The sequence below is a fragment of the Apium graveolens genome, chromosome 10 (assembly GCF_009905375.1).
Source record: "Apium graveolens cultivar Ventura chromosome 10, ASM990537v1, whole genome shotgun sequence".
Classification (NCBI taxonomy): domain Eukaryota; kingdom Viridiplantae; phylum Streptophyta; class Magnoliopsida; order Apiales; family Apiaceae; genus Apium; species Apium graveolens.
Genome location: NC_133656.1, coordinates 239,381,634 through 239,397,462, shown reverse-complemented (window position 1 = coordinate 239,397,462; position 15,829 = coordinate 239,381,634). Strand labels below are relative to the sequence as shown.

At 31.8% G+C, this 15,829-nt stretch overlaps 3 protein-coding genes across 3 annotated transcripts; 1 reads left to right on the top strand and 2 right to left on the bottom strand.

The window, feature by feature from the left end:
* Nucleotides 1–780: 780 nt before the first annotated feature.
* Nucleotides 781–5,185, bottom strand: LOC141689843 (isocitrate dehydrogenase [NADP]-like). The gene is made up of 15 exons (XM_074494330.1): nt 5,028–5,185; nt 4,322–4,365; nt 4,125–4,234; nt 3,819–3,856; nt 3,466–3,543; nt 3,300–3,353; nt 3,090–3,191; nt 2,855–2,946; nt 2,190–2,293; nt 2,024–2,092; nt 1,827–1,942; nt 1,649–1,683; nt 1,409–1,551; nt 1,200–1,322; nt 781–1,129 (listed from the first exon to the last, which is right to left on the bottom strand). The coding sequence occupies exons 1-15, from the start codon at nt 5,074–5,076 to the stop codon at nt 1,036–1,038; spliced, it is 1,251 nt and encodes a 416-aa protein (XP_074350431.1). The 5' UTR covers nt 5,077–5,185; the 3' UTR covers nt 781–1,035.
* Nucleotides 5,186–10,193: 5,008 nt separating this feature from the next.
* LOC141689840 (serine/threonine-protein kinase AGC1-7-like) lies at nt 10,194–12,967 on the bottom strand. The gene is made up of 3 exons (XM_074494328.1): nt 12,646–12,967; nt 11,207–11,775; nt 10,194–11,124 (listed from the first exon to the last, which is right to left on the bottom strand). The coding sequence occupies exons 2-3, from the start codon at nt 11,728–11,730 to the stop codon at nt 10,275–10,277; spliced, it is 1,374 nt and encodes a 457-aa protein (XP_074350429.1). The 5' UTR covers nt 11,731–11,775; nt 12,646–12,967; the 3' UTR covers nt 10,194–10,274.
* An 876-nt stretch (nt 12,968–13,843) lies between these two features.
* On the top strand, nt 13,844–15,614 carry LOC141692153 (peroxidase 7-like). The gene is made up of 2 exons (XM_074496892.1): nt 13,844–14,148; nt 14,841–15,614. The coding sequence occupies exons 1-2, from the start codon at nt 13,861–13,863 to the stop codon at nt 15,612–15,614; spliced, it is 1,062 nt and encodes a 353-aa protein (XP_074352993.1). The 5' UTR covers nt 13,844–13,860.
* Nucleotides 15,615–15,829: the final 215 nt, after the last annotated feature.

The window sequence follows — 15,829 nt, the reverse complement described above, 5'->3', positions numbered from 1 at the left end:
GGGGACTTATTTTTGGTCCCTATAATTAGTCCCTATTTTGGGAATCCGGATGGAGGGAATATTTAATGTTCGTTTGAGAAATCTTAAAATAAGTAACTTATTACTTAAAATGAATAAGTAAATTTATAAGTAATAAGTAAATTAAAAATTATAAGTTATATAAGTGTTTGGATAACTTTACTTAAAAGTCCGAATTATTTTTATTTAAATGAACTAAAACAAATATTTTTTATATACAATTATCTTAATTCATGAGTTTTGAATTAATATAATATTTATAAACATATATTTTAAAATTAAAGTTAATAAAAAACGAAAAATCAAAATAAGTTAAGAAAAAGTACGTCGTTGCTAACATTCAACTTATTAGCTTATAAATTATAAATCCAACTTATAAGTGATGTCGACAAACACTACTCAATAAGCTGTTACGAACTTATAAGTTATAAGTAGCTTATAAGTTTTCACACAAACAGAGCCTTAGAGTGAATATCAATATAAATTCCTAAATTATAGAGATATGATGAATAAACAAACTCGGATGTGAATGCTCTTATGTCAACCCATTCAAACACCATTCCCAAAACCCCTCATAAAGATCAATGTCAATTCAGTTCTCAAGCTTACACCATCAAACTGCTACTCTGGAAAGCCCAACTTATGTAAATCAATATAAAATTTTATTAATTATTTTAACTGTTTTATTTAACTTTCCATTCTTTAATAATACTAAAAGGAATGTTTACTCAAACAAACTCCAAATTCCAAGATAAATCACAGTTGAAAGGGGAAAAAAATTCACACTTCAAATACTAGTTTTACAAATTTGTCAAAATTTTGAGAACCCAAAACAAAATAGACAGGAGAAGCGAGAATAAGCAAAATGTGGTTTGCCCCAAAATCTTGCATTTATCAAATTTGCTTTGGTTTGTATGAACGCTATGAGTTCCCTCCCTCTACGCTTGCATAGAGTTAGAAAGTACATATTTTCCAAACTTTATTTTTAAGTAATTGCTATGATGGGGAAGAAAGTTTTTACAACTTTGATTGCTTATACAGTCTTGCTCTCAGTTCTGCAGCAACAGCGTCGATGAATCCCTCGGTGTTCAAATAATGAGCCTTGGTTACCCTGCAAATAACATCACCATTAGCTTGGACTTGCTAGGTAAATAAGCAGAGTATGATAGTGGAGTGCTTACTTAGGCCCGTGGAGAAGAAGTGCAAGGTCCTTGGTCATTTTTCCTCTTTCGACAGTTCCAATGCACGCTGCTTCCAATTTCTCAGTGAATTCCAGAAGGCGGGCATTTTCATCTAATTTTGCTCTGTCAAGATAAAAAATGGCTGATTATTCCGCCCAGAGCGATAACAATTTAAAGATGGCTTCTATATCAGTTTTTGAAATTTGTACCTATGAGCTAGCCCTCGAGACCATGCAAAGATTGAAGCTATGCTGTTAGTGCTAGTTTCACCTCCTTTCTGATGAACGCGGTAATGGCGTGTAACTGTGCCATGGGCTGCTTCAGCTTCAATGGTCTTTCCATCCGGGCATACCTAAAACCAATCAAAACAGTCACAGCTTTAAAACCAGGATGGAAAAGTAAACTAGCACATTCTAGAAATGCTAAAGAACTTGATATGGCAGCCATACCAGTACAGATGTCATCAAACCAAGAGAACCAAATCCTGTACGAAAGGGGGAAAGTTATATGAAAATTAGTCTAAAACATGACAACCATGACTGATGATCCTCCACTTACCAAGAAAGAACGTAAAAAAAACAATACTTTCCATTGATCTTTTACATTTTACGTTATATAGGTACAAACCTTGGGCTAAAAAGTCGCTTTGCACATCTCCATCATAGTTTTTGCATGCCCATACATAACCTCCGTCACTCTTAAGAGCATAAGCAACCATATCATCAATTAATCGATGTTCATACCTATAATATCAACAATAATAAGAAAATGGAAAACCACTTGAAACTTAAATACGTAGACAAGACGTGAAGATTATAGCTCACCATATTCCTACAGATTCAAACTTGGACTTCCACTCTTTTTCATAAACTTCTTGGAAAATATCCTTAAATCTTCAAGTTGAAACAAACTATCAGTAAAAGAATAACCAGTAATTCTTGGATTGGGGGTGGGGAACATGAATAAGAATATGTGACATGTAAATTATACCTTCCATCGTATTTTTTAAGAATAGTATTCTTAGTGCTAAGATATAGTGGCCATCTTTTCTGGTAAGCTGTGTTCATTGAAGCCTCAGCAAAAGCATGAATGGACTGCACCACAAGTGGGAAAAAACAAGCAATGATAAACGGCTATATGCAGTACCTCAGGACAGCTAGTACATCAAAAAATAGTAAACTAAGGTTACCCGTAAAAACAAGAACTACACCAAATAGTAAACTAAGGGCACCCAGAAAAACATGAACTACAGAAAGAGGCACTGTGTAAGACTAAATAGAGCGGTGTTTCTCAAATTTATTTGATTATTTTACACTTACGGTTGGTTAATATAAATAAAATAAACCTAATGATGGCTTTGCGGTTTCCCGTATACCTAACTATGCAAATGCAATGAACTATCATACATATCATTGTCATTTACTTTTTATCATCTGCTTACATATATATTATCTACACTTAATAAAAGTATAAAACCCATTGGGCCTTACTAAACCTTCAATAGAACCATATCCACCTGAATAGCTCTCAGATTCAACCACTTCAAAATACAGAACATTTACCATAAAACTATAACAATTTGGTTCACAAAAGAAATCGTAAAAACTTTTGCACCAGATATTTGAGAAATGAAAAATAAAATCTCAAATTTTAACCTCGTCAGTGTTGTACATTGAAAGAGCTACTCCTCCAGCACCAGTAAAGTTGAAAACCTCTAACTCTGTTTTCTCACTTTGCCCATCGGGTACTGCAGAATTTATTTTAAGTATTAATACATAAAAAATTTAGTGACAAAGAGATCATGTTTCACATCATTTATAAATTCAATGTTAATAAGACTGGAAACTAATGAGAGTCTTTCGAAAGCTCACTAGTGGGATAAAATTATACCAAACACCATTTTGAGTTTTCCAGGTCCTTGAACAACTAGATCAGTAGCTCGATATTGATCACCAAAAGCATGCCTACCAATGCATATTGGCTTATTCCAACCTTTAAGCATTTCCAAATTGTGTAAGTAGAAGAAGTTTACAGTTATAGTGATACATAAATGAAATATGGAAAAAAAAAACACACGAAGAAGCAAGAAACAGGAAGCACCTTGAACAAGTCGAGGTATATTTTTGCAAATGATTGGTTCGCGGAAAACTGTTCCTGCAATAATTGAAAATTTCATTGTTCAATATCCGACAAGTGAACAAATTAAAACAAATTAAATTGTCTGCAAGAACAAGAAAGGTCCGAATTCAAGCGGAAATTCATTAACCATTTAATATGTTACGAATAGTCCCATTTGGACTCTTCCACATCTGTTTCAAGTTGAACTCCTTAAGACGAGTTTCATCTGTCAATCAGAAGCAGATATTAACTATCAGTTCACATATAAAATGAGTATTTCTAGTAATAAAATAACATGCAATGCCTTGATTATATAGCCCTCAGCTAGATATTTGGTTTCCACCTAATTTAATTGCATATATATATGTGCAGACAACTCCTGATATATGGGACCAAGGATATTGAGCTCTTATGAACTACAGAAAATCTAACAAGTTGCAGACATTGTGTCATAAAATAAAAGTAGATAAATACACTGCTTCCAGATCTTAAAACGCGTACCTGGTGTAATAGTTGCACACTTAATTGCTACATTGTACCTGGAGTTTAATTATTCAATAAATATATCAGAGAACGACAATCAAATACTTTTCATCAATAACTGATGAACATTACTCATCTACCTAGGAAATGAAGTTTAAACAACATTTTGATATTTAATATTGATGAAATAGAGTTTGGAAATGTTTCCAGCTGTTATAATAAAACAAAAGGTGCACGGAGTCTATTTTTGATTAATTACACAATAGGATGAGTAGCAGAGAAAATTTAAAACCAGAGTCGAATGTAAAAGCAATAAGAACTTACTTAAGAGTGGCTTCTGCACTTTCAACTGTAACTCTATCATCGGTGGCATCCCGATTAGGGAGGCCAAGATCGAAATACTTTATATCTAAATCTAGAAATGGAAATATAAGCTGCAGAAAAGAAAACACACACAATATAAGGTATCTACAAAAAAGGGCAGAGAAGATTACATCAATGGAGAAATGAAGAATGCTTACCTTCTCCTTGATTGATTTCCAGAAAACCCTCGTCATTTCATCACCTGCAGCATGTATCCCATTAAAAATAAGCATGCCGAGCAAGTTCTTGCTTGTAATTCTTGTGCTTTAAACAAATATTTAAGAAGCCTTAAATGCAAAACGAAAACCATAAACACGCAGTATCAAATCTTCAAAATTAAAAAAAACAACAGAATTCAATCAACTACCACTTTCCACTACCACATACATTCCAATCACTTCCTACGCAACCTTTCCGTTTCCACAAAAAAACACGAAAAAGGTCCCCTTTTGTAAAATACCAAGTAAAACAACACTTCCTCAGCTTCCAAACTTCCAGTAACAACCCCTAACTCTCAAACTAACAAAGACTGATACTTTCGTCTAATCCCGAAACAAAACCAAACCCAAATCACCCACAACCTCTGCAAACATAAATGTACAATTCTAACACACAGACACACATTAATAAAAATTGAGTCTTTGCCACAATTCTTGTTAACTTCCCTTAATCATCTATGTAAGTAATACAACTATACAGTAAAATCACAAAAAAAACACTAAACTTTACTCAATCAAGGCATACAAATACAAAATTTCAAAAATTTAATCATGCCCATATATTAAAAAATTCAAGACACAAGAATTTCAAGAAACAAAGATACAGAGCATCAAGAACATATATAAATAAAGAAGTGCAAGTTACCATCCATTTCAACGATGGGATTGACCACTTTGATCTTCTGAAATGCCATCTTTACTTTCCAATTTGCAAAACCTCTGTGATCACAAAAAGATTATAATTTACAAGTAACAGATTGTAATAAACTGGCGATACTTACAACTATTTTATTTTAGTTCTTTTTGTATGTGCTTTTAATTTGTAAGCCCAAAAGGCCAGAAACTCGGGGATGGCTGGCGGCCCGCCTCATTTGACCGGCCCTACTTGTGTGCTAGGTTGGATTAGTTCATGCCAAGTTCGTAAAACTCGAAAATCGGATATATTCGGTGTGTCTTTAATTTTTTATTAATTGGCAAATTTTTTGAGTACCCGTTTTTAGTATTCGATTATTCGGTCAAATACTCACTTAAATCCGAATTAATTATTTTTAATTTCTCGGCCGACACACTTTGTGCTAATATTTTTTTACAATTATTTACAATTTATACAATTTAGGAAGAGGAATTGATTCATTTTGCAAAATGTTCAAAATGAAATCTTTGATAAAACAAAAGAATGAAATCTTCCCGATTCGGAAATATTGAATTATTTAATAAAACAAAATGTTGGATATCCAAAATTAAAATTTTCAATTTTAGGTGGTACATTCTTAATGGTAATAATATAATTAAATAAGATGGACTCCCCCATATAAAATGGACTCCCCATAAATTTATATCAATCTTACTAATTAAAATAATCCAAATTACAACATCATTTATGTCAATTTTGGGTATCTAGTAATGTCCTTAATAACAATTTTTAAAAATAAAATAAAATGGAGAGTATAAAATTTCTTCTATATATAATAGCACAACAAGGGATAATATTTTGAGATTAAAAAGTCTCATTGAAAAGACTAAACTACCCCTGTTTTTAATATTTTTATAAAAGTTGTGTTTTGTGGGAATCAAACTCAGGTTGCTTCATTCTTTTATACAACCTCGTACCACTACACCATATTGTCACATGTATTTTTTATCATACACATAATATGTAAGTGTGCTAAAGGATTATTTTATTTAACTTTAAAAATAGCTAGTTGAATTCCGCAAAAAAAAATGATAGTTACTTGAATATTTGTACAATTAATTTTAAAAAACTGAATTTCAAATATAAAGTTAGGCATAGTACATAAATGAAATATTATTTTATTTATTGTTATTTTTTGTTTGAAAATATATCTCATATATTTTTAACAATTTTTTATTATAAAAAGTAATTAAAATGTACATATATAATTTTTAAAGAAAATATTGAAAATAGAATCGCCTATATATAAATAATCTAGATTGGTATTAAATATTTAGATAAGTTCGAATTATAATGAGCCAATAAATTTTAGTTTATTTAGAATTTGAAATCGGAATTTGGCCCACTTTTCAAAAAATACTCGAAATTTGACTACATGGCTAGCCGAAAAACATTATCACATTCTACGTTTAGTAAATTTAAATTACAAGTTCGACGAGAATATCTTACCAATAATGTGAATTTTTTTGATATCTTATATTAATATAAATTAATGTGTTTGAGGTATTTATAGGATCAAGTTAATTGATTATTTGTATTAAAATTACTAACTTCACTGATAGCGCAATAGTGTTTTGGGACTTGTCCCGATTTAAAAATATTTGAAATTTGATACGAGATCTCACGTGATTTGTTAAAACTACGATGATATATTATATCGATTTATTTTTCATTTTTCACTTTAAAAAAACTAGCACTTTGAAAAGAATTCTTTTAGATAAACAATATTTATTGATCAAGATAATATTGTACAAATATTTTGAATTATTTTAATATTTTGAATTATTCAAATAAAAGTTATATCTATACTATATTATAGCATTTGATTCAATACATTTTATACTATTTAAAAAAAAATATTGTTCAATAATTTGAATGAACTAACCAGTTCAACTAATATTTATAAAACTTTATCGAATTGAAAAATATTTAATTTTAGGAAAATAGAATACAATATTATCAAATTATTATATGAAGAAATATTAGAGTTGTAATGAAAGAAAATTAAAATTAGTTTAAATAACAATATAATTACAATTTTTCCTTCAAATTCTTGAAAAAAATCATGAATATCAATAATAAGTCTTACAATATATAATTTATTTTTATGTTACATGATTGATACTCGGTCGCGTAAAAAACAGATATGGATTGTTTGTTAGTGATAATGTGAATAACATATATAAATTATTGTAATTTATTTATTACATAATTTTAATTTTTGAATAATTATAAATATATGTTATTTAAGTAATCAATTGTCTCACTGGATATTAAAAATGATTATACATCTACATAAATCAGATATTTAGCATATAAATAATTGAAACCACCGTAATTTTCTAGGAAGTGTAACATACGATAATTCACATGCTAACATAAACACATATAACTTAATCTTATTTTGTTAAGAGTAGTGTAAAAAAACTAACATTTTTCCAAACATACATACGTTAAATTTCAAAAACTAACATCTTTTATTAAAATCGACTTTTATATTATCACTAGTGTAAATTTTAAATTATTTTATATTATGATTGCAAGTAATTCTGAATTCAGTTATTCATTTTTTATCTTTTCAAATTGAGTAAGTTAACTGTAAGTTAATAGAGAACTCAGTAATAATATAGACCAGTTATATAGTTTATTTAAATGAAATTCAAAATTTTTGGTCGAATATGTATTCAACATATATGTTAATTTTTAATTTTTTCTTTGTAAACATACCAACGACATTCTACATATTAAGTTTATTTATTTCATTTTAAACGTACTATTCATTCATCTCTTCTATATATAATAGGAGAATAAGGGTATAATTTCATGAGATTAAAAAGTCTCATTGAAAAGACTAAATTACCCCTATTTTTAATATTTATATAAAAAATGTGTTTTGTGGGAATCAAACTCAAGTTATTTCATTCAACTATACAACATCTTACCACTACACCATATTGTTGCATGTGGTTTTTATGATACACATAATATATAATTGTGTTAAATGAATATTTTATTTAACTTTAAAGATACTTACTTGAATTCCGCAAAAAAAAGATAGTTAGTTGAATATTTGTACAGTTAATTTTAAAGAATTGAATTCTAGATATAAAATTAGGCATAGTACATAAATGTATTATTATCTTATTTATTAATCATTTTTAGTTTGAAAATATATCTCATATATTTTTAACATATTTTTTATTATAAAAAATAATTAAAATGTACATATATAATTTTTTAAAAAATATTGAAAATAGAATCGCATATATATAAATAATCTATATTGGTATTACATATTTAGATAAGTTCGAATTATATTGAGTGAAAGCATTTTAGAACTTAGCCCATTGTTCAAAAAATACTCGAAATTTGACTAAATGATCCGGCCCAAAAATATCGTCACATTCTACGTTTAGTAAATTTAAATTACAAGCTCAGCGAGAATATTTTACCAATAATGTGAAATTTTTTAATATCTTATGTTAATATAAATTAATGTGTTTAAGGTATTTATAGGATCAAGTCAATTGATTATTTATATTAAAATTACTAACTTCACTGGTAATGCATTATTATTTTTGGGATTTGTCCCAATTTTAAGAATATTAAAATTGAATATTTGACTTGTAATCATATAACTTAATCTTATTTTATTAACAGTAATGTAAATAAAAAACTAACATTTTCCTATAAATACATACGTTGAATTTCAAAAACTGATATTTTTCATTAAAATCAACTTTAATATTAACAATAATGTAAATTTAACATTATTGTATATTATGATTACAAGCCATTGTGACTTTAGTTATGCATTTTTTATCATTTTTAATGAGTAAGTTAATTGTAAGTTAGTAGTGAACTCAGTAATAATATAGAGCAGTACATATAGTTTATTTAAATAAAATTCAAGATTTTTTTTTATCATAGGTAACCCGCATCCGCTACCCTTCGGGTGTGCGCACTGGGTAAACTCTATGGGTTCACGCAATAGTTTGCAAACCACGTGAACGAAGGTAAACCGCATTTAAGCGACATGCTCTGACTGAGGAGGCATAATCATAAATTCAGATTTGAATTGGTCAACTCTGTATTCAACATATATGTTAATTTGTAGCTTTTTATTTGTAAACATACTAACGGCATTCTACAGATTAAGTTTAATCGTTTCGTTTTAAACGTACACTTACTACCCTGTTTATATTCATTCATTAAATATAAAATAACGGGAAAAAAAATATAATATAATAATAGTTGAAGGGATATTCACTCCTAAAAGTGAGAAAGCATTCGAAACTCCTAATGTTATAGAGGGGGACATGGAGCTTGTTGGAGAGAAATTTTATCTCCATTTCTTCAAAATTTGACTCAAGAGCCTATATAAGGATTTTGTTGGAGTTGCTCTACGAACATTATAATTGCATGATGTATAAAAAAACTCTAGAAAATGACCCGTGGCTCGCACGGGTTATTATGCTAGTATTTTTTAATGTAAATATACGAGGATATTATTGTAATCACATAAATGATTTAAAATTTACAATTTTGTCATTAAAAATACTCTACGTATTTAGGTAAACATCGTGAGAGCATATTCAATGGTACAAAACCCTTTTGCTAAAAGTTTATGTGGCATTCCGTAAATATTATTATAGAGATTATGTAAAAATATTATGCACTCCAATTATACAAAATCAGTAGTTATGTGCCAAATCACCTATTACCATACTGAAATAAAATATTATATTTACAATAAATAGAAATAATACTATTTTTAAAATATAGACAACCATTATAGCCAATTCCGCTGAAGTACAATCTTTACATGTTCAGTAAAATTAAGATAATCCGTATTTTATATTATTTGGTCGACCATTTTATCCCACAGCCATCCGAAATGCTCTAAGTACTTACCTCTAGGCATTTTTCTCTAAATATAATTTAAGAATACAGTAACTTGGCCAGGAATTTGATTACTTTGTGGATTTGGATGCATGAAAGTTAGAACTAATGCTCACATTGCAGCTAATTCATAATTCTATAAAAAATGGGCCAAGAAAAAGAAAACAGTTTCTGAATTCTGAAATGTGCATTCAAATAAAGTATGAGTGTGTCAACAAATGAAAGTTACTACATTTTTTCACAATGTGCAATATAATCTTCCTAACTTAGATGCATCTATTATTGACAATGCAACCCTTAAAAGCACTCAAAATCAGCATGAGAAGTAACATCAGCACTTGTGTTCTTCTTATGATTCTTAACCTCAGTCACCTTCTTTTCTGGTGCAGGTGTCTCTTTCGAAGCAAACTGCGAGAAATCGACAGGAGCAGGCACGTGAGGAGGCGTCGCGCTCCTCACTAGAGCCCAGTTTGTTCCCTCGAAAAATGGATGTTGTTTGATTTCTGTTGCACCGCGTTTATATGCAATGCGCTTGTGTGGTTCCTTCACCAGCAGTCCACGGATAAGTTCACGAACTGCAGAACTCACTTGTGGAGACTCTGGGAATTTTAGTGGCTGTCCTACGACGTTGAAGAGTGTAGCGCGATTTCCTGATCCTTTAAATGGTGTTATTCCATGTAAAAGCTCGTACAAGAAGATACCGAATGTCCACCAGTCCACTGCACTGCCATGGCCCTCTCCGCGGATAATTTCTGGGGCTAGGTACTCATGAGTGCCAACAAATGACATTGACCGCACATCTGTTGGCTCTGCCATTAGCTCTGGCATGGCTCCTAAGAGGCCTAGTTCTGATTTGGATTTTCGATTTTTTTTTGAATTTAGGATACGAGGAAAGAAACTTGATGAAGTATGCATTGTGTTCTCGTTCTCTAAAATGCCTGCAGCACTTGCATTGCCACTGTTCAGATATGTCGAGTTGGACTTGACAAGTGTTGGATTGACAGAACAACGTAGTGAGAGATCAAAATCGGATAGCATGATATGGCCTTGTTCACGAACTAGAACGTTTTCTGGTTTAAGATCTCTGTAAACTATGCCCAACATATGCAGATACTCAATTGCTAACAGTACCTCTGATGCAAAGAATCTGACAAACAAAGAAACATCTAAAATTGGTTGATTGAATTCTCAAAACTTAATCAAATATGAAAAAGTGAAAGGTTACTAACCGAGCAGCTTCCTCTGTAAAGTACTTGTTGGGTTGTTTTTGTCGAAGAGAATGAAGATTACCTCCACTGCAGAACTCCATGACCAAGCAATAGAACTTATCAGTCTCAAAGTAAGAATATAAAGTGGGCAAGAATGGATGGTCTAAAAGGCCAAGAATCTCCCTTTCTGTCTGAGCTCGAACTAACTTATTTCTGCTCTCGAGAGAGGCCTTGTCCATGACTTTTATTGCAAAATATGTGCTGGTTCCTTTGAGTTCAGCAAGATAGACACTTCCAATGTCTCCATACCCAAGCCTCTTCAAGAGACGAAAATGGCTGAGATTAAGAGGCTCTTTAGCCGAGATGGAGTTGATGGCCTCCCATCGAACATCACCACCTGTATGAGGTCTCAAAGGTGCACTCTCTAGGCTGTCACTACGATTGTTGTTACTATGTCCTGAAGATTTGGCACTATTTTGTGATTTTTTCTCATCTTTCTTTGTGCCATCATTAGAACTTGTAGCAGTTTGTGAATTAGTGTCCATATCTCAAGGTTCAGACCATGCTTGTTCTGATGACTTGCCGTTCAGCTACATTAAAAAAACATTTGATATCATTAAATCACAACATATGTACATGGAGAACATGATTACACCAATCAAACCGAGAAAAAACCATGAAAATCACCACACAAGCATCATCTTTGAAGGTTTTTCTAACATTTGAACTAGGAAACAAGGTCTTTAAATGTTTCTCAACACTCACATCGATGATTCCTTGAGATTTTGAGGTTTCGAGCCTCAACAGAGACATGGGCGTGGAGTGTGGCGTTCTATGATTCTCTATCTAATGCAGGCATTCAAAGCACTAATATGAAACTTCTGATTACGGCTCCGTTCGGAATTGTTGTTAAAAAATTGCTGTGCTGTTAGAAAAAGTGCTGGTGAAAAAAGTGCCGTGAGAAAAATCAGATGACTGTTTGGTAATATTTTTAGTATGTATATGTTATGATGTAAAAAATTTAAAAAATAATATTTTTGATGAGGTCTGATGTTGAAATCAGCATCTGCTTCCCGCAAAAGCTGAAAAACAGCTTTTTGGAAAAGCATGGGACCTTACTTTTTCTGACAGCAACTTTTAGGTTCAAAACACTTTTCAGAAAAACAGCTTTTGAGCTTTTAGATCCAAAACACTTTTCACAAAAGCAGCTTTTCAATTTTACCAAACAATATTTTAGCTGCTTTTCGGCAAAAAGGAGCAACAGCAATCCCAAACACACCCTACATCTCTTAAGGGGACGGAACAAAACTATGGCCAATGAGGTAAACATGTATTCCAAATACATCCAATAACACCAATGCTGAAACAATTATTTCGATATTCATCTAAACATGCATCAGAATCTATAAATTATCTGCAGTAAAACAAAATAGAATGAAAAAAGTTGAAGAAAAACCAACCTGTAATCACAAAATTAATTGCTGTATGAGCAACAAAATCATTGAATCAAACAGGCATTCATGTGTCAATGATCTTCATGTAATCATGCTGGTTCATAGGTTTCCAGAAATTGCTTGAGAAGATATAAAAGAAGAGAATGGAGAAAGAAAGTGCAGGGAAGAAAGGACTCAAATTCTTGATGGAAAATGAATGGTAAGAAGTTTTTTTTTTCTGAAATGCTGTGGCATGCCAGATAGGAGCAAGACTTTGTTCTCAATTTTTATTTACTTATAATTAGCATTAGTGGAATTGTTATTGCAAAAAAATTACTGGTTTTTAAGAACTCCTTGGGGAGAGATTGGTGGGAAAGAGGAGAGAGAATTAGAGAGAGAGAGAGGAGTTTTGCAGGGGGAAAGAGGAATGATAACAGAACATCACATTTTTGTCAAATTTTGTCAATACTCATTTTACAGCTGGAAATTTGATACACGAACACGAAAGTACACTAATACAAAATACACGAATATAATTAGTGTCGGGTTTGAGTTTCCGATATAGGTACATAACACGGAATGAAAATACGCATATTAAATTTTTAAAAATATATAATATACATATATATACTAAATACCAAATGTGAATTTTACATATTCTAAAAAACATATATATAATTGTAAATACTAAAATATATTTTATTGTTTCTTGACTACGTGAGTGAGTACCTCACCGTTTAATTTTATATTATATTTTTGAATAATTAATATTTTTTATATATAATCCGTGTACTTTAGTGTACCAAAACGGGTAAACACGAATATATTAGTTCCGGGTTAGTGTTACCAAATTGGTACACGAATGTAAATCCGGGTCAGGTTCGGGTTTAAAATTTGATACACGAATACACGAAAATACACGGAACGTTTGCATACGATACGGAAAAGTTGTCAAAGAAATATTTTTTAAATAGGTGGAGAACATTTCAACGTTTAAATTACGAAAAAAGCGATTAAATAAAGGTAAATAATTGAAACAGGCCACTCCAACTGAACTAGTAGTGAACATGTTGGCCTGTAAAGTCTGTTAGCTCAATAGTCTACAGAGAAGTGCTTCCCACGTATATCAAAATTCAAAGCACATGTACTTGATCTATAAGACTTCATAATCGAAAGCTGATATCATCTCCCCACGACACATTCGATACTCGTAGATTTTCTTGGTGTACAATCATCGTTCTCATGGAAATCAAACTTATGAAACTGAGCTTCTGCATTGCCATAGTTCTGATTCTTAACTGTATTGGCAATGCAAGGGGAAGTTCAGGGATCAGTTCTCAGAAGGCGAAGCCTGCAAGAGCATCGAGGTTTATGTTACGTCCCGAAGATCAACTTTCTTTAGAATACTATCACAAATCTTGTCCACAACTTGAAGGCATCATTCAGCAGAAACTGCATGCTTTGGTTAAGAAGGATAACACCTTGGCTGCTAGTATCATTCGACTGCATTTTCACGACTGCTTTGTCAGGGTAATTTCACTATCCTTCTGTTTGTTTTGGTTAAGTACTTAAAATTTAAAGATAAAGGGCCTGACTCAAGAAATTACGGAAGTTGAATAAATTCTTAATCTTTGTCGTGGTTGTAAATAGGGGTGTGCAACGGTCGGTTTGGTCGGGTTTTTACGATCAAATCGGACCGAACCATATATAACGGTTTTACAGAATATCAAATCGGAACGAATTCTTTGAAATTTCGGACCAGATCAGACCAGACCACGATTTAACGGTTCGGTACGGTCAGTAACGGTTTGAAACCTAACTAAATACATAAATATAAATTATTATTTTTTTAATTTAGAATACAAATATTACATGTAAAATACTAATTTTTAGATATTAATTATAAAATAAATATATAAAGTATAAAATAAACTTAAGTAATTAATATATATATATATATACACACACAAAAATGGTATATAATTATAATAAATATATTAATATATATTGAAACAGTCTGGTTCGACCTTAACGGTCCGGTTTGGAGATGAAAACCAGGTCGAACCGTAAAATAACGGTTTTTATTCATACCAAACCTAGACCAAGTCGAACCGCCGAAAAAAATGAAAAAGGCGGTTTGGTCGGTTTGGTCCGGTCCGGTCAGGTTCGATTGATTTGACTTTTTTTTGCTCACCCCAAATTGTAAATGTTGTGAATTGTAGGGTTGTGACGCTTCAATACTACTAAACCATCAGGGAAGCGAAAGATCCGCTGAAGTGAGCAAAACCCTACGAGGCTTTAACATCATTGATGAGATAAAGTCTGAAGTCGAGAAGAAGTGCCCAAAGACTGTTTCTTGTGCTGATATTCTTGTAGCAGCAGCTAGAGATGCCACCATAATGGTTGGAGGTCCATTCTGGGAAGTTCCATTCGGACGAAAAGACGGCCTAATTTCCATCTCCAGTGAAGCAAACAAGGTGCCTCATGGCCATGAAAACATGACACAGCTAATAAAACAATTTGAAACCAATGGTCTGAGCATACTCGACTTGGTGATTCTTTCCGGATCACATACTATAGGCAGAAGCAGTTGCTCGGCTATACGACAACGATTGCTTAACTATAACAGTACTAGAAAACCAGATCCTTCTGTTGATACAAGCTACTTGCGTTACTTGAAGAAAAAATGCAGTCGAGTAGACAATTTCGTGCATCTTGATATAACGACTCCAAGAACTTTCGATCAAGTTTTTTATAAGAACCTCGAGAAGAAAAAAGGACTGTTATCAACTGATCAACTCTTACATTCTGATCAACGAACTGCATCATTAGTGCATGCATTAGCGTCTCAGCCGGAACTTTTCATCGTTCAGTTCGGGGTGTCAATGGTGAAACTTGGAAATGTCGGGGTCCTTACCGGAAAAGATCACGGAGAAATAAGATCGAATTGCAATTATGTCAACAAGGCTTGGACCAACAAGTTAGGGACTAGTTGATACTAGATCACTTCACTTCTCGTTCATGATACTTCTCTTTCTCTGTGGTTTTGTACCTTTGATGTAAGGTGTCAAAATCTATTATCTATTGTTATTAACCTTTATTAATAAGCAAAACATTTTTGATATTTTATTTTCACCGGTGTTCTAAAAAATCGGTTTAGGCCGTGCCTAGGAGCTAGGAGGTGCTAAAACGTCCCGACTTGTATCTAGAC